Source organism: Protopterus annectens, chromosome 11.part0, assembly GCF_019279795.1.
Source record: "Protopterus annectens isolate FY-2018-M chromosome 11.part0, PAN1.0, whole genome shotgun sequence".
Taxonomy (NCBI): domain Eukaryota; kingdom Metazoa; phylum Chordata; order Ceratodontiformes; family Protopteridae; genus Protopterus; species Protopterus annectens.
Window position 1 is genome coordinate 973,345,742 of NC_056745.1, and position 16,010 is coordinate 973,361,751.

Genomic DNA, 16,010 nt, shown 5'->3' on the forward strand with positions numbered 1-16,010 from the left:
CAAGGCCCATGAAAAATAGGTACAAATCTGTACGCTGATTAACATAACATTTGCATACATAATTATCTAACCACACCCACTCCGATGGGATTGTGGGATACCAACTTTCAAATGCAAACTGAAGAACAGACAACCAAAATATTGCACCAGAGTCCCCCTGCAGCCAATTCCAATGTCCCATTACCTGGCTATTTTGCCCATTTACCATAAACACTAATGTGTGCATAGTGCTTTACTAATACAATGATTATTAGGATTTTATTTTTACATTTTACAGCTCAGTGCACAAACACCAACAAAACACTGTCTCACAACGAAAACAGACTTGGCATTAAAACACCTCTGCCCTTGAAACTCGCATTCATTGAAACAGCATTGAAACCCACACCACATTCAAAGAAAATGCATTTGGCCAGTGGTGGATAAAGATTACCTTTAGGCTGTTTTCAAATCAGTGGCCCCTTGCGCACAAAACAAGAAATATACATGTTTTCTTTGATACACCTTCCTGACTTTATTAAATTATATTCCTTGTATAATACAGCACACTTGTTAGACAGAGCTCATTTTACATTTATTGTTTGAACATTTTTCCAGTAAGCTGTAGGCAATGAAACAAAGTGCATGAACCAATAATGACAAAACTGCCCAATTCAGAACATTTCCATCATAAAAGTCTACTTCCAGTGTGTCCGCACACCCACACTATAAATAGAATGACAGTAGTGTAAGCCATAGCATCTTGCACAGCTTCTCGCACTTATTTTCAATTTAAGTTTTTTTTTGGGGGGGGGGGTACTAAAGGCCAAACACCAGGGACACATTTTAAACATTGCTTGTATAATTTTGGAAAATTGCTAGAATAAAATGTTGTGTTACCACCATGCATTTCACTGGCAAGTTAAACACAGGACCCTGTACACTACATTCAGAGTAACATACCACTATGCCAAATCAGCAGTTTCATGAAAAACAGGATAACTGAAACTTAAATGGCTATCATTTAGTGAATTCAGTTCTCAGTTCTCACCATAGCGCTCAACCGCTCTGCACAAAAAACCTTCCTGGACAAAGTCAGTAATGGGGGAATACAAATCCAGTTCTCACTTCTCACCATAGCTATCTCAACTCTTAGCACAAAAAGCCTGGACAAAGCCAATAATGGGGGAATACAGCCCCAAAATAGGGACAAATTTAAAATACTGATCTTATAAACTTAGAAAATTGCTAGAATAAAAGGTTTTGTGTTACCATTTATTTTCTGAAGAATATGAAGTCTGAAATTCAAATGCATGTCATTATTTAATGAATTCAATCCTGCACTGCAGTGATTTTCCACAAAAATCCTGAAAACCACAAATTTTATGAGGAGCAGTCTCAGATGAAAAATATGAGGAACAAATTTACAAGTGGTGATGGCTAGGGACTTTAGGCTCTTTTTACCCTGTACCCAAGGTACAGGGTTTGAGCCTGAGTACCTCTAGCCACCAGGTGTATTGCAATGGGGGCATTTTCACACATACACACAGCATTGCTTAGAAGGTTGGATTATCCCAGGTCAAATATATTTAGGGAGAATACTTAACAATGAGTCATGCATTATTTATGTTGTTTTAATAAGTTCATCTTTGCTTCTTTTATAAGAACTACTAGACACACATCTGTTTTACTGGGTGATCTGACAGCTGTGATTTGGATGTCACTTTCACATTTTGCAGCTGCAGGTTGCAAGAGTGAGACCCAGGTCTACAGGATATAGCAACCATTGCTTTAACAACTAAGATGAGCTGCGAACCCACTGACAATCTAGGAACTCGCACAGCTCCTTGTGGTTGACATTAGATCTCTATCTCTCGAGATGTATGTGTGTGTGTGTGTGTGTGTGTGTGTGTGTGTGTGTGTGTGTGTGTATATATATATATATATATATATATATATATATATATATATCTATAGTTGAACTGCTAAGCCCAATGGACACAACTGTCAATTTTTTGGGTTTGCCTGTCTTAAGAGACGACTAAATTAAAAAATATATTATTCTATCTACTCTTTATCTCCAGGTAGTTTAATCTTAGCATATTTAGGATTTTAGCTAAGGCAGGTCATAGTAAAAAAAATAAGAAAAAAAATATTAAATGTCTCAAACAGAATATGAAAATAGGCATTTCCCTTCATATTATTTCTTTTTCATTTGATTCCCGATTTCTCTTCTCTTGTCTTTCTTTCTTTTTTTCAGAAAGTTGTTTCCTAGAAGAACTGACCTGTTCTCATCTATTGTCTTGAGATTTCAACAGTCTCGACTTTGACTGTATTCATGTGTTCCCTAGAATTTGTATGTTTTCAACACCTGGGAGTAGACTGCTTTTTAAGTATGAATCTGTTTGCTAAAAACATTCACTTGGCTCGGAAACAACCCTGCCTTCATGCTTAGTGCAATGGAAGACAATGATTAGCAACGATGATGCTGATTGAGAATTCCCTGAAGTGAACTACTCCTGTCAAACCAGTATTTACAATTGTTTCCCCCTAAACAGATAAATCAAACAATGAAAAGAAGTGCATAAATGCTTTGAAAGAAAGTCTTCAGTTTAAAAAGAGTTGACAGGCTTTAAAATGCGATATACAAGAAAAATTTTGCCTGGAAATGATATACTGCTGTAAAGTCACTTGCATTAATGAGAAATTTGTTTAGATTGTGAAAAGTGAATATCGCAAAGGCAATAATACCTCAGCATTATCAGTCATACTTTCCATAAACAAACGCACACACACACACACACACACACACATGCACACACCTTTCTGAACATAATATTTTTCAGCACTCACCAGCCCTTCGTTCGAGCCTTCATACCTTAAATCCTTGCTGGTTCATTCCCCAGCCCTCCGCTCGAGGCGAGCCTTCATACCTTAAATCCTTGCAAACCCGTCTGGTTCGTTCCCCAGCCCTCCGTTCGAGCCTTCAAGTTCATACCTTAAATCCTTGCGAACCCGGCTGGTTCATTCCTGCTCGCAAAAGCATTTGAACCAGCTGGAAATACTTGCACCATGAGCTCCATTCCGACAGGCTTGTAGCCCTGACGAGCCGATGTCATCTCTTCCCACTGTTCCCACTGTCCCGGTTTTTATATCGGGAAAACTCAACGTAAATTGAGTCAGCTTATTTACGAACATCTTTATGATGTTGGTAGGAGTGTTAAAAAAAATGCTTTATAAAGACACATCAAAACTTTTCCTGACCATGTATTTAAATTTGTGGTACTACAACAGGTCAGGAGGGGTGAGCGTGGGGGACCTTGGAAATTATGGTTGGAGGATAGGGAGACTTGGTGGCAAGTCTTCCTTAATGCCCACGTCCCCCCAGGGTTGAATGATACTATTTCTATCAGTAGTAAATTGAAGCTTAGAGTACTGGATAGATAAAAAAACTTTTTTATTGAAAAAAGTGTGTGTGTATTGAGCACAATTATATATTTAACAATTATATATTTAACATATTTTCATTCAGTCAGTATATATAAACTGGTTTGTTTTAATTTTTATTTTTTATTTTTCATTTTTTATGTTTAGATATTGATGTGTATTGTTTGTAGTATTGATTAGTTTAATTTAATTAAACTGATTTCAATTGAGTAAGTAATGGTTGGGGGTGGGGGTGATATAAAAGCTGAACTGATATATTATTGAATTGTCTGATGAAGTTTGGTCTATGTGCCTGAAGAAAGCGCTTACTTTTTGTATCAAAATACTGAGTGTTTTATATTTATTTCTGTAAACTTGTTTCTGCTCAATGAGTGGTTCCTTTTATTATTTTTATTCGTTGACAAAGGAAGACTTGAAAGGGTCCTCAAAGTCACATAAGCGCATCCAGGCATTACGCCTAATGGCAATGTCTGTACCCGCTGCCCTGGCTGTCTCTTCAGCTGTATATGCAATAAACTGCATGGAAGAGTTGGAGATCAATTCTAGGGTGGCAACCTCATCGTGCACCTCATCAGATACTGCTCCTGCCAAGGTCCCTGAAAGCTCAGTTATCAGGTTCCTTTGAAGTCGCGTGAAATGTGCCAAAATGCCAAAAAATTCAACAACCATATGGCAACCATCGTTGAAGCATAGACCAACTTCCCAAATTTGTCGATCGTCCAAGACTCTCAGTTTGGAGGATGGACAGCAGGACTCTCCTTGGCAAATTCCTTTTTTATGGCAGCCGTCACTACCATAGCATCTACCACTAAACCTTTAGACCAGTCTTCAGGTGCAGAGAGAATTTTGTCTGGTCTCCAGGGAATTAGCGCTACGATCTACTTTAGATCAACGAAAGATCAATATGTCGAACGCTCACATGAGCGGAAATTCATCAACTCGATATTATTTTTTTGGATCGCAGTACAGTGAAATCGGAAAATTTGCCCTTTCCTCACTGTAGTGCGATCTTGGAGTTGGAATATATATTTAGCAGGGGGGGTGCAGCCCCCCACAATAGTGATTTCGAATTCCTGCATTTCCGCTCATGTCAGCATTCGACATTATGATTTTTTTTGTCAATATAATATAGACCCTTGCTCTATAGTGTCAGAAGCCTTCCACACATGCTGCATGATGACTTTGACCAATTCATTGGCAAGTGGAGTCACCCAAGAAATAGAAGGTCGGGCACGAAAAGCCTGCAAGAAAAAAGATTCCTTGTAGGAAGGGTTTGTGGACTTCTAATCATCCCTCTGTTTTAAGATTTCCAGGATGTCTCTGAAGGAGACATCTTCAGGAGGAGACCATGGGGACCCTTCCCCTTCATTGTAATCTGTATCCTCAGTGACAGAATCTTCTGGAGAATCTATGTGCTTCCTCTTGCACGATGTCTTATGGGGTGGGCTTCTCAGGGGAAAGGTTTGAGGAGGACTCTGAAGAGAAGGTACCCTGCAGCAGGGACTCTTGCTGCTCTTCTGTCCGCTACCCTGATGTAGTAGATTGTGATAGCTGTAAGCCAGAGGATACATAGATGTGACACTCCAACAGGGATGGTGCCAACTGCGAGCCTGCTGAGGCGAGAGCTCTCTCCATAATCTCCATAATCTGGAAGGCAGGCCCACCTGAAGGGGGATGGGAGCCTGTAACTGAGAAAGACACCCTCAGAACCTGGTTCACACCCTGCACTGACAAGCCCACCTGAAAAGAAGGATCCGCTAGTTTTTTTTGTTTTTTTTGTTAAGGAAAGGTCGTACCAACAATGGTGGTTAAAGAAAATACCTACAAAGGGTAAAGGGGGTAAAGCAAATACCAACAATGGAATTTAAAGAATTACCAGAGGTAAGAGGGAAGGGAAGGGCCTTTACCAACTATGTTAAGACAAGTATTTACTGATAAGGTAAAAGGGGAAGAAACAGTAGTCACACTCAAAAAATTAGAGCAGTAACAAGAATAATATTAAGTAAGTAACAAGTTTAGAGCTAAAGAGACCAAAATCTGTATGTGTGTATATATATATATATATATATATATATATATATATATACACATATATTTGAGGGGAATGGAAGAGAGGCAATATGGGTAGCCTTAGCTTAAGAGTTTTTGGCTCATGTGAGCTTGATATAATGGCAGAGATGTTCATCGTGTTACCCTTCTGCAGTCATCACACTTGGGTTATCCTGCCATCAGGCGGTCCCGCAGTCGGCCAGAATTCCAAAGTCTTGGTCCGGCGTCAGTTGCTGTCGCTTCTTCCCTGATGTCAGAGCGCCAGGGGTATATCAGAGGCATCCGACACCATTTTCTTCAGTCTTTCTTGCCGCGCGGTGCCCGAAGCAGAAGCAGTTCGCAAGTGCCGGTCGGCCGACACCTGAGATTTTCGAATCGAGTTTCAGTCTGAAGTCTTCAAAGCTAAGTACCCCATTGGGGAACCTTTTCTTGCCTCAGTCCGATGTCAGAAAAAGTTAACAATTGCATTTCTTGTGGGAAGCAAATACCTCATAAGGACTTTCATTCTTTTTGTATACCTTGCCTAGGCCCAGACCACGACGTCACTGGTTGTCGGTTTTGTGCTAGGTTCAATAAGCAAACTATAAAGCGTCACTTTGATTTCGCACGACACTACTTTGGTAGAAAATTTAATTACACTATGCCGTCGGAGCAACCGACTACCGGCATGCATAAAAAATGCAAGGATAGGGACAGGCAGCCTAGATCCAAGCCGGACTCCGAGGCCTCGGCTGGCCCGGTTGCTGGTTTTCCGGTTTTCAGTGAGGCGCCTACGCAGCCCCAGGCTACCGCTGAATTGGATCCCCAGGCCACATCGGATCCCCCAGCAGAGATTTCTAGGCCGACGCAGCCTTTTTCCTTAGGCCCAACCGACAAGAATGAATGAAGATTGACAACATCAGATGGTAAATTTTTGTGCTTTTTGTTTTTTTTTTTTTTGTTTTTTTGTTTGGACTTTTCAGAAACTCAATCATATGGTCTCTTCAATATTTTTTCAAGTTTCTGAAAAGTCGATCCTCTGACATAGACCCTAAGTACCATTAGTGGATACTTAAGGTGGGGGCAATGCAGGTCAACAGTAGCAGACAAACAGCAGACAGCATGTTTGTATCTGAAGATATGTCTGCAGTTGTTCACCATGCATACCATATGATTGACCAATAAGTCGTGTATGCTCTGTATGTATTTTGATACCCATTTCTCTGGTTATCTTTACTTTCATGGTTGTAGCCCATGTAGGCATTGTAGTAGTAACAAGCTTGTTGTATATGGACACATAGCTAAGCCATTCAGTACAAATTGTACAACCAGACTTGAAATGACATAAGTGCAGTTGTAGGATATGTCCTGGGTTAAGGAGGTAGGATAGACTGACCAGTGGTTATTACTGGCACTTGAGACATTGGAGAAAATGACAATGAGACTGTTAATGTTTTATTAGAGGGGAACAGTAATTACACAGACTTGTCTTGGCAAGAAATGCAGGGTAGGTTATTTATTTTACATTTGTTAACCGGGAAAGTCCAACTGGATACATATCCATTTTCAGTGGAGGCCCGGGGAGAAAAGCTCCAGAAATACAGGAATAATTTAAAAAATACAGTTAAAAATATAATACCAACAGCTCAGATAACAATTAATACAAAGAAAGATTACAGGAGATAATAAGCTGAGAGAAAATTAGGGAGTAAGTTTGGGTAGTAAGGTGTAGGGAGCAATATAATAACTGACATTAATAGACTGCACTGCTACTAACACCAGCATTATCCACAGATACTGTTGTATTATCAAAGCAAATTCACAGTGCTGGCATTTGCTTTACAGCAGCAGGCAGGAATTGGGCAGATCAGCCAGCGTAAGACTGAGTCACGTACTAGAGCAATGACTAGACACTACATGGCAAGAGCACTAGATGGGGATTATGCAACAGCACAACTCATACATGCCAGTTGTGCTGGATACAGCTATACCTATATAATGCAGATGTGTACTTGTCAAGAACACCAACTACTAACATCATCAACTCAAAACAGTCCTCAGTGTTTTGAACTTATATACCATTACTCTGAGCTAGAGTGGTGATAGTGATAATGATGCTTGTGCAAGGACAGTTGAAAGGTTTGCATGTGGGCACTAGGTGGGTTTGTGCAAGGACAGTAGGTGGGCTTGCACATAGAGACTAGGCAGGACTGTGCATGGACAGTAGGGGCTTGTGCATGGACAGTAGGCTGGGTTTATGCATGAGCAGTAGTCTTGTGCAGATGTCTTGTTAGAAGAGGTTAGCACAGTCAGGTATTGGTGAGAAGCGCATATGCAGATTGTGTCTGGACTGCATGGAAGCATTGCTGAGCTCCTTGCATGGAATAAATAAGTCTATCTAGCAGTGTGCAAAATCACCTATGACATTCCTTTTTGTTCTGACCCATGCTGTGCTGTCCATCTGTATTCCTGTGTTGGTGTCAGCCATGCTGTCCACACTCAGGCTGTTGCACAGCCATCTTCTGCTGCACCCATACCTTGTAATCAGGCAGTTAGCTGTGCAAGATCATATCCCAGTGCTTCCACAGCTCATGTTCTTAGCCACAGAAGCAACTGACACAGCCATCAGAGATTTATTTTGTGGACCTTGTGTACAACATGCAGTGCCGATGTGACAAGATGCAGGTGCTGAGATTGTGTCCTGCACATGTGATGACATGATGGGTGTTTGACAATTGTGGTTAATGATAATCGGTCTGATGTACAGTGCACTACACAGAATTAACTAGATTAAAGTTTAATAAGGAAACTGGTACATGTATGTGCATGCAGAGGGTTATTAGGCATTCCAAGGAATGGAAGTGTAATGCATATTGCATACTCACTTGTCACATATTATACTGCATGCTGGTCCAGCTGACACTGTCATGCTGTGGCTGTTGTGCAACACCAGTCTTACTGTTAGTTCCACTTGCTTCTTGTCTATTTTTGTGTGACGAATTCAGCATTTCTGTATCGTCCTTATGCTGTTTTAGGCAGTTGTCTGCTTGCATTGCTGTGCATGTAATACAATTAGGCAGCTTTAACCCATATTCAAAATCTCCAAAGCATTTTGCAATTGGAACTGCCCCTCTTACGATTCCAGTTCATTTGCTCTTTCAATTTATGCATGTGTCTCTGCATACAGTTGCATTATTTCTCAGCAATAAGGCCCATCATCAAGACTTGGCCGAGATAACAAAACAGAATTATTTAGTCGGTGGTAGTTACCTACTGCCTTCATATTTCCATACCACTCTTCATGCAGTTTCATCCATTTCTTGTGTATCAAATATACCAACAAGATATCCTTTTGGGTGAATACTAAACACTGTCAGCCATATGAGACCTTAAACTGTACAGTAGTGTTTCTTTCAGAATGCTGTTGTGGTTATGATACACTGCTTCCAAGGATCTGACTGGATGGAAATGCTTCTTGTTCCTTTGCTATGTCTCTTGTTTATCTGATGCTGTATATACCTGTGTAGGTTTTACCCAATCTTTGCAGCCACCATCTAGCTGGACTATCATTATGAGGAATGCTTGAATAATTTGTTATTCCTGGTTCTGCAACTACAGAATGCAGTTTCATCTGTTACATGATACAGGTTGTAAGACAGGATTCCACTCACTGGGATGCACCTAACGTCACTTGCAAGTTTTTCTGTGATCTCAATGACCTAACCAGCAGTCTACTCTAAATGAAGTACCGTTAACACGTCATATACACTGTCCAGCTTTGTCATACTTACTCTACATTCATCAAAGGGCTTTAGATCAATCAACATGAAAGGTTTATTTGAATTAAGCTGCTTACAATTCAGTGTCTAACTGATGTGTTAGTCATTCGTTGTTTTCTTTTTTTTTACATGTGTAGTTTTTTTTCTTGTTATACTTGATGTAATACATTTTTGCAGCAATCAGGAATCATACTCAGCATGATGAAGACTTCATCTAGACTGCAATATTCCTTATTGACTTTATCCGGACTGCAGTATTCCTTACTATCTATCATACAACTGTCTTCTACAGTCATTCTTTTTTTTCCATTTGATGGTACATTGCACTATTATATGAAATTGTTTGCATTTTGATAAATCACTCCAATAATACATGGCTGAAAGGAATTTCAGTTTACAGTTCTATTACAACAATCAGAAATAATACAGTTCATGGGGGAGAGACAGACAATACAACAGTAATGATCAGTTAACTAATACATTAAAACCTGGTTTCATTCATTTTTAATTTAAATATGCTTTATACCAGTAGTAGGAAGCACAACTGCATTATAATACTACAAGAATAGCCTTTGTATTTTCAGTATAAACTAATTTTCATTTGTATTCATTTTCAGAGCCTAAATTTATTAGCTTCCATCTGATCCCAGAAAGTGACAATCAAGAAGATGACAAGATGTATATATTCTTCAGAGAAAATGCATTAGATGGTGAATACGCAGGGAAAGCTACTCATGCTAGAGTTGCACAACTCTGCAAGGTAAACTGTAAAAGTGCTTTTTAAAGATAATATATTCCACAAAATACATTGATCATGAGTTATTGCATTGCACATAAATACATGTAATCAAACAGAATTGTTGTATCCTGTCTGATAAGCATCTTAAGGCTTACTTCAATGCATGTTTTTTTGCTGAAGATAGTATTTCTTGTAGGTGGACGGGCCCCATAGTCCTTTTCATAGGTACTAGATAAAGATGCTTATATATTCTTTGAGAAATGCAAAGCAGTTACCACTATTAACTCAGCAAGATCGTAAGCTTCAGACATAGTTAAAAATGTCTTTAAAGGTAAATACCAGTAATATAATAAACAGCAAATTTTACTTTCAGAGTTACAGAAAGCAAATATCTCCTACATACAGTTACCAAGAAATTGGAATACCATGAACCACCGGTGCCTAAATGTTTGTATATAGTAAGTTAAGTGTGAACATAAAACATTTATACTAAATGGAACCAGTAGCAAATAAACCACAGTATTCAGCACAGCATTGGTAGTCAAATGCATATGCTGAAATATAAACTTAATACCTCAAATGCCATAGAAATCTATTACTGGTTGCCAAATACGTATGTTCAAATATACAAATACCAACAAGAACTACTGTACTTCATCCCTTATTAGTATATGGAGTGCATAAATTGTATATCAAAACCACTCTAGCCCTCTTTAAAAGAAACCTGGACAACTAGATGGGAAACAGAAAATACACCCCAGGGATGCCACCTGTGTCCCTGCTGGACAAGAGAAACAGGTGCTGACTTTGTGGGAACATGGGCAAAATTCTTGGCTATTATAAGGGTCTCTGGGCCAATAGCCTAGTATCATCCTATGAACCTATAATGCCTCAAAGACTACATTAGCATGCCCTGTTTGACTTTTCAGTGTTAATGTTTATGTAGACAGTTTCTATGTGGAAATGATGTGTCCTTGATCTACACATCAGTTATTAAACTGAAACAGACTTTCTAGACAAATGAATTAGACAGTGCTTAATTAAATACTTAACTAGCTATAAATAATATCCTTCTCTTACAGAAGAGTTTTCTTTTATAACTTTTAGAATTGCCTTCAAGAACTTATATTCTAGCACAATGTCTTCTACATATATTTACCACTAATGTGTTTCGTATTGCTGCAGGTATTTATCATAATTAGGACCTAGATGTTCTTAAACTGCTTAATATAGATTGTTTTATTCCAGAATGACCTACATAAAGAAATTCTGCAACCTACAGAAAAAGCACATGAAAACTGCTTCAAGAATAGTTCAACAAGTAGCTCGAAATTCAGGTTTCTGTACCTCTACTGTAAGGAACCTAATTGTCTGCATTGTTGATTCTGCCATGATGATAGGAATTGGTATTGTTTTACATTGTCACAGGATCATGCCAACTCTTTTTGAAACTCTTTCTTAGAGTCCCAATTCTGCTAAACAAATTTATTAAATGGCTCTCAATGTATCCACTATTGTGACGCCATGGAGTTAGTTTTTAAGGACTGTGGACTTTAGTGGATCTTTCTCTATATAAAGGGGGTGCAGTGGTGATTACCCCTTGATGAAAAAAAAAAGCTTTCTTTCAGGTTTAGTGAAGGTGACTTTCAGTGTATTTGTTTTACATCGTCAAAACCTGCATAAATAGCATTTGTGGACTCATCACCATCCTTACTTGTTCTCCTGGCTTTACCTTATCCCTTTGTGCAGGATTTCAAACATCCTTCAGTGATTTCCCTCATTAATGGGTCCCAGATTTTTGACCTGGAGAATGATGATTTTATTAAAGAGAAAGCCAAATATATCTAGATGAATATGTGGTATTTTACCCCTCCATGGTGCTATTTGTTTTTAGAATACAAAGGAACATGCAATAAGGTTTCCCTGAGGGAGTAGCTAACAAATATTTTTGCTAGGATATTGAAGGTGGAAAAGCCAGGAAAAAATCCTGAAATGTTCCATAGGAATGCATTTTCTCTTCAACAGCAAATGCAGAAGCTAACAAACTGAAATTGGAGAAGCTAGGAGGAAAATTTCCTGAAATGTTTTATAGGAATACAGTGATACAGCAGCAATATGTGGAAGGAAATCAACAGATATTTTCTGTTGATTCCCAGGAAGGATGCTAGCCCAAAATATGAGGGTTGCTGGCATTTTAGGGAGGCCATGGACATCTGCAGGTCATTCTGTATAGGTGGAATGAGAAGATGTTAGCTGCATGTGTTGGTTGGTTCAGTTTAATAATTGATGTGTAGATCAAAGAAGCGATAGCCACCAGCTATCATATAAGGTTCTCTCCTTGACTCCCATCTCTTAACTACCAGTTCCATTTGTACCATCTAAATATAAAGCAACACCAAGAAAAGAAATTCAAGTGCTTCTGAACAAAAAAAAAAAAAAAAAAGAAGAAGAAGACATGAGACCTATGGCCATTCCTCAATTTAAATGACCTCAACATTTTTACTTCGAGTAGACATTTTGTATTGTATGTAGATATAAATTAGATCCCATATAGTTAAGGTGGCAGGCATCCCCTCAGAAAGAATGAATGCCACTAATGGCATGCTCCCATGACTCAGTATTGGGACTCCGACTTTTTGGCATCTTCTTCTTTTTTGGGGAATCAGGATCTTTGGTTAGCATAATCTGGAAATGGCTGCAAACTGGGTATTATTATCAAATTCACCCACTCGTTACAGAAGGATTTAATCCACATAAGCAAGTGGTATGTGGGAAATGACTAAAGTAAAATTTGGAAAAGTATAGCATTGTCACATTTGGTAAACAGTTCTTTTCCTTGATGTACAGTATAGCCAATATCCCATTCCAAAATGCTAATGTGATCCACCATCTTGGAACCTCTCTCTATAATTCCATCTCCTTTAACCACCACATAGCAAAAACAGTCAGAACATCCTTCTGTTTAGCACAACTATCTATCATCCAGGTCAAAACAAGTTGTCTTCCCACTGTATGCAGCCATAATTAGACCATTATTGAGTACAATGTTCTCTTTGGGTTGTATATTTCTAGATATATTAAGCAACATGAAAGGCCCCAGAGATTCCTAACCCAAAAGATTGTTAGCCTAAAGTCCCTGAGCTACCAGAAAAGACTTAACATTCTATCCCTTTAGTCACCTTCTTATCTGTTCTTAAGGTGTGATCTGTACTTTTCATTCCATGCTGTTATGGACTCCTCCTTGATCTCAATCTTCACAAATAAAGTAACTACTAATAGCAGTCTAGGAACTTAAATCTCCATGAGCACATACATAAAACTTGTGGAAGTGGCAGGTATACTACCCAACACCTTTCCCACCTCTGGTAAAAACTTCCTCCACAAATAAAAGAAAATGACCCCCTAGCATCCTTCAAATTAAACCTGGATGATTGGATGGTTACCTGTAAATTAACTATAGTCCCCTCCCACATTGCTGCTCTTCAGAACTGGGGTACATCATGAGGATGGCTATTGTCAAAGCATTAATAGTCTTGTGATCGAATTGTCTTGCATTTCTTATGATTCCTTAGATTCTTACACTTTTATATAGTAGTTAGTCATTATTATATCTAAACCCTTCCATTCAGCCTTACATTTTCTTATAAAGTATTCACAATGTTCATACTGGTAGAAGTCACTTTCATGCAGCTGTAATGGAAAAAACTGTTTACCTTGTTTACATACTTGGTTGTAATGGCATAAACATTTCATCAGGTAGAGTCTCTGCAATAGCTGACTTAGTCTCTAGGGATCACTGTGAAGTCTACAAAGTCTGTATTGATATCAAATCATTTGTTAATTGTCTTGGAATTTTCCTTTAATAGAAAAACACATAATGCATTTTTCTCCCTAAAAGGAGTTTGAGACACTCTCTTCATAATTCTACTTCTCTCCAACAAATGAGTTATAGCAAGCCTTTTTCTTTGAGGTCTAGGGCTCAAAGTAGTCATTGGTGTCTCACATAAGATTCTATGCAACATTTCTGAAATGGTCTCTTGAACTCAGTAACAGGAGTCACACACACATTGGATACTCATTTCAGAATTTACATCACACACATCTGGACTGGTGGATGAACTGAGCCAGCCCCATGACCCAGCATGTCCTTTTTAGGGCTGACCCCCCACCAAATGAGGTTTACCCATGATACCTCCTGCTCTGTGGAGGACACTACGATGGCAACCTGATACAGGGATTGTAGTACCTGAAGAAGTCAGTTTTGCATGTGTTCCTGAGATAGTGACCACCATGGCATAGATGGATAAAGCTTTAACTATGGCCCAGGTGATTAGGGATTGATTAATAGTTCAAGTGTCCGAGGCTTTAGCAAGGGAATTTGCCATCTGGGGGACAGGCATGCACAAGAGCAGACCTCACAGTGTGGTAGAGGTCAGGGAAGCAAGGGGGGTTTTGCCTTGGGGAGACAAGCCATTGGTTGACTGCCATGTAGGTTTGATAACATGCTTGTATGTCTGACCCTTTGACAGCATATCTGTGCATTGGGGTGGAAATGTGAACATAATGAATAAGTCCTCCTTAACAGCTTATATTATGGTATCCCAATGTGCATCATACTCCTCACTAGCCTGAACATGGGTCTGAGAATTTCTGCAGTAGGTCTGGTTGTTTCAGTAAACATTGTGGATGAAGAGGGACACTTTTGGTCAGTTAATGATCAGCTGTGATGGGAAACCCAAAAATAAAAAAAAATTTTTAAAAAAATTGTTCTGTAAAAGATAACCATTCCCTCTCCTCAAGCTCTTTAAAATGATTGCCAGCTTGTCCTCATACAGGCAATAAACACAGCCACTGGGTGGTGTATTAACAAACAATGTTGAGCTCAATCTAACCTCTTAAGCAGGGAAGGGCATATGGTTATAGGATTGGGCCTTACCAACACTCAAGTGTCAGTCACTCTGTACTGTCAGAGAATGCAGCTGCCTTTTTGGCAGACTGAGCAAGATGATTGTGATGCACCATGAATGGTCCCTTAACTTGAAGCATTACATGCTTTTCTCTAGGATCCCTTTTCCCAATGGCAAGGATGCATTGACACTAAGGTCTGCTTTATGCCTTTGATAAATTAACACTCAAAATAAAATTCATACTCAGAGCTAAAAAAACATAAGGAGTCAGTGATTTTGATTGCTCATTACTGACCATTCTGATTTGTTTTCCAGTTTGTTAGAAGTTTTTCATAGTGGATACATTATGAACACTTTAACAAAACAAGTGTTTCAGTTGTCATTCCTTTGTACCTGCTGTTTCATTAAACTTGAAATTCTTACATTCCAAAATTTTATTTTTAATTCTGCTAGGAAAAAATCTTTTTAGTGGCAAGTCTTGTCTGTTTTTCTTCGTTATTTCTTATATATATTGATCAATAATTTTTATGCCAATTGTAACAACAAAAATGAAATGATAGTTCAAGAATTATGCGGAAAGAACAATACACAATATAAAAGATAATTTGTCTTATTCGCCAGATGCTGTTAAGGGGAAAGGGTTACTAAGATATATCTGTCCAAATGGTTGTCAAATTATGTTGCTCTTTGGTAACAGAAGTATGATAACACTTAGTGATCTCTCCAGGTATATTGCAGCAAACAATGTCTCTACATTTGCAGCTTTTTCCTCTAATGCATCAATGAACATCTGTGTAGCTGTACTGGAGTTTGCCTGAATAGATTTGCTAAGCATGATAAATGTGATGTGTCTGCTAAGTGTTTGTGTGTATAATATGCATATAAGCTCTCTACTTTGTCTAATAAAGCAGTTTTGTACATGTACTCAGGCAGTTGCCTTTTCAACACGTATATGTTGTGAGATATGCTGCATACTGAGATACTGGAAGCTTAATTTTTCTCAATTACTAGTCAGCCATGAGTGACTTCAGATTACCTCATTTTAATAGGTGTGTGTGTAGGAGTGAAAATGGACCTGATCTGTAACTATCTGTGCTGTCAATATTTGTCTGGTGGCAGACATGTTTCCAT

At 38.7% G+C, this 16,010-nt stretch overlaps 1 protein-coding gene across 1 annotated transcript in view; it reads left to right on the top strand.

Moving 5' to 3' along the window:
- The window catches only part of SEMA3A (semaphorin 3A), a 1,172,288-nt gene that overhangs the window by 872,861 nt on the left and 283,417 nt on the right, over positions 1–16,010 (top strand). Inside the window, exon 7 of the mRNA XM_044088352.1 lies at positions 9,851–9,993. Coding sequence (XP_043944287.1) covers positions 9,851–9,993 — 143 coding nt within the window. The remainder of the gene's footprint in view (positions 1–9,850; positions 9,994–16,010) is intronic.